The sequence below is a fragment of the Austrofundulus limnaeus genome, unplaced genomic scaffold (assembly GCF_001266775.1).
Source record: "Austrofundulus limnaeus strain Quisiro unplaced genomic scaffold, Austrofundulus_limnaeus-1.0 Scaffold6, whole genome shotgun sequence".
Taxonomy (NCBI): Eukaryota; Metazoa; Chordata; class Actinopteri; order Cyprinodontiformes; family Rivulidae; genus Austrofundulus; species Austrofundulus limnaeus.
This window is the reverse complement of record NW_013952408.1, coordinates 2711867-2715463: the sequence shown is the minus strand read 5'-3', so window position 1 is coordinate 2715463 and position 3597 is coordinate 2711867. Positions and strand designations below refer to the sequence as shown.

Here is a 3597-nt window from a genome sequence, read left to right as displayed (position 1 = left end):
GGAGTTTATTTACCCCCTTTTTTGTGTGTGTAGTCCATTTTTTTATGAACAAGTTTCTTCTCTGGCAAATCATTGTGAGGAATGCTTGAAGGACGCAAACTGGATCATCAGCAATGTAAGTAAAACATATCACACCCAGCATAACAGAGCTTATTGGGTTTATTTCAACCATTTTAGAAATAATACAAAATTAGAAAAGGGGCATTATCCAAACTTTTGTGTGTTTATTTTTGAAAGGCACAAGAYGATAGTGTCCTTTCTGTGCGACTTTATAGGGCGGCCCCAACATGGAAGCAGAGCAGTCCTTGATCAAGGCTGCAGATTCACTTAGCAAGCTGAAAGCCTTTGACAGGAACCTGCGAGAAATGAGTATACCAAATGATGACGTTCACACAGAGTAAGATAAAACTTTATTAATATGTGTTACCTTACACCTACACAAAGAGAACTGGTTTTTACAGCATGATCAGGATTTTATTTTGAAAACAATTTTTATTTGTCCGCTCTACAGAATCCTACGCTTGGAGCAATGGTATGGTGGCACCCAACAGAAACTCAGAGAAGTGAACTTGACCAGCGAGGTGGAGATAGCCTTTAACAATGCCATGGCCTGGGTTGCGCAACAGAAGGTAAACTCTAAAACGACAAAGGCAGATAATTAAACTTGGGATGACAACAAAGCTTTTTGTTTTCTTTTGCATATTGTTACCGCTCCGTTTAGTTAAGAGGAATTTTTTTCTGGTAACATGATCAGATAAAACATCTCAAACTTACATTTCAAGTTTTGCTTGTCTTCACCAATGAAAAGAACTAATGGCTACAAATGTTGTTACTAATAATAATCAGGATTTTACACAGCTGAAAAGGGTACTCCATTACCCACGTTTACTTGATGTGTTGAAGGACAAGTTACCAGTAGAGTTACAATGAATAACTTTTGGTTTCCCAGTATATATTTGTACCTGCATGTGAATAAAAATCAGTGAGGTGGAGGGGACGTCATACCCTATCACTTATACCGAGTTGTGACTGAAACCATCCAGCCTAGCTGCCAAACTTGATCTGTCAGTTACGAAGAACAATGTGAAAGCAGTGGGACTCAAACAAAAGTAGAAGGTTATTAAGAGTTATTTCAGGACACTCACAATTAATGCTTTAATAGGAAGCCAGACAAGGAGGCAGCAAATATGATGAGGGAAGTTTAAAAGCTCAAGTTAATGAAAAGGCAAAAAGTGATTTGTTACACTCTGCTGAGCTCGTTCTTGAGGAACAGGAAAGTTAATCCGACATTAGCATGTTCCATGGTGAAGTAATGTTACTTTGCTGCACAGAAACCAGATAAAATGAGACGCATTCTTCAGGAGCAAGGYCTTTTGTGACTCCATCTTGGAGAAGAGGGTGAAATAGGATGCAGTGTGGACTACGTGGTTAGGGGCTTGGTTGTGCAGATTCCTGGCATTACAAATTAGCTCTTGGAATGTGAAAAATCTGTGGATTTCACCATTCTCGTGGCGTGAGACACTTAAAGACCCACATAGGCAGGGGCGCTGGGGGGTGGGGGNTTTGTCATTACTTCTGGACACAGCACTATATCTCAACAACTGTTCATCTCAGTGGTGTGACTTTTGTGGTTTATTTTGTAAAATGTTATTTTTCAAACAATGCATTTGTGTTTAACACCAAAATATGATGTCATAGGCACTTTAACCGTTACTCATGCTATGATAAAAATCACATCAGTGAATGCTGCACACTAAGTAGACRGAACATGTATACAAATATGTAAAAATGATTGCAGGACCATGAACTAGACAYCTTTTATGTGTGAATATTTTATTTGCATCAAAGTACCAAATATTTTAATGTTCGGTTCTCTTATTTCTCCACAGACTTCAATGATTGTGCATGAGTCCCAAAGCCAGTACAAAGAGCTGATGCTGCAGAGGGATGGTTTGCAAGCCAAGCTCAAACTGATGGAGCAAGATAAGAACCGTCTGCAGCGACTGGAAGAGGAGCTGTCTCGCCTCAAGATCACTCTAGAGACTGAGACTCGCAACAAACAGAGACTACAGGATGAAAAAAATGCAATGGCTAATGAGTTCAACTCTATGAAGAGTCGTTATGACATTAAAGAAACTCAAATTAGGCAGTGTGAATCCGATAGAGACAAAGCTGATCGAGACAATATGTCATTGAAGAATGAGATTGAGAGGTTGATGAGGGAGCTGAAAAGTGTTGAGGAGCGATACAGGAGTCGTCTGTTAAGCTCAGAACGGGAGGTTTCTGAATTGAATMTAAAGAGAGATTCCCTAGAGAAAGAAATACAGAAATTAAAGCAGAGACCCAGTACCTTATGCAAGCAGACCCAGACAGATGAGGTCTCAACAATTGATCCATCAAAGCTTGTATTTGATGGGGTGYGCCGCAAAGTCACGGCTCACCAGCTTTGTGATTGTGGTGTAATCAGTAAAACTATCCTTGATGAGCTCTTAAAAGGAAAAAGGACTGTGGATGAGGTAGCAGTGGACATCCAGCTTAGTCTGAAGGGTACTGGTGTTATTGCTGGAATGACAACAGGGTCCCAAGGGAAAATGCCATTCACTGAAGCCAAACACAAAAATCTCCTCAGCCCAGAGAGTGCAATTAAGCTCCTGGAAGCTCAAGCTGCAACAGGCTACATAATGGACCCTGTTTTCAATGACAGGATGCCTGTAGATACAGCTTGTTCCAGAGGGATTGTGGACACAGAAGACAGAGATGTCTTGTTGACAGCTGAAGCAGCTAGCACAGGTTTCAAAGATCCGTACACAGGCAAAGTGTTGTCTGTGGGACAGGCCTGCAAACATGGTCATGTAGACAAAGAAACAGCCATCAGGTTGCTCCAGGCTCAGGAGTCTGTTGGAGGCATTTTGGATCCAGTTCTGAGTGTGTTCCTTCCAAAAGATCTGGCCTTGGACCGCAGTCTTATTGATGAAGATCTCTATAGGGCCCTAAATAAAAAACCAACCTGTTACCTAAATCCAGAAACAGGAGAGAAAACCACTTACTCTGACCTTAGAAGGAAGTGTACAGTTGATCCGGTGTCTGGTTTGCTTCTGCTTCGAGGTCCAGAAAAGCACATGACAGTGAAAGGTATTCGTGGCGAAGTCTCTGTCTCAGAGCTTATTAAGGCTGAACTACTAGATGAAACTGACTTGCAGAAGCTTAACCAAGGGAAAATCTCCTGCAAAGACATTGAAGACAAGCTAAAGCCCTATCTCTATGGCTCTACCTGTATTGCAGGAATTTATGATGAGGCCAATGACAGAATATTGCCTTTTTATCATGCAATGAAGGATGGTCTGCTAATGAGAGGAACCACCCTGGAGCTTCTTGAGGCCCAAGCTTCATCTGGCTTCGTTGTTGATCCAGTTAACAATGTTTTCTTGACAGTAGAAGAAGCCACAAAAAGAGGTCTTGTGGGGAATGAGTTTAAGAATAAGCTGTTGTCTGCAGAAAAGGCAGTAACTGGTTACAAAGATCCAGCTACAGGGAAGATAATATCCCTTTTCCAGGCTATGGAGAAGGATCTCATTGAGAAAGTTCATGGAATCCGGT

The 3597-nt window shown here is 41.3% G+C and overlaps 1 protein-coding gene across 1 annotated transcript in view; it reads left to right on the top strand.

Annotated features, from left to right (window-relative positions):
* Positions 1-3597, top strand: part of dspa (desmoplakin a) — a gene marked incomplete at both ends in the record, with an annotated part of 44149 nt that overhangs the window by 11430 nt on the left and 29122 nt on the right. Inside the window, 1 exon segment of the mRNA XM_014030516.1 lies at positions 1890-3510. Within this exon segment, the coding sequence (XP_013885970.1) occupies positions 1890-3510 (1621 nt within the window).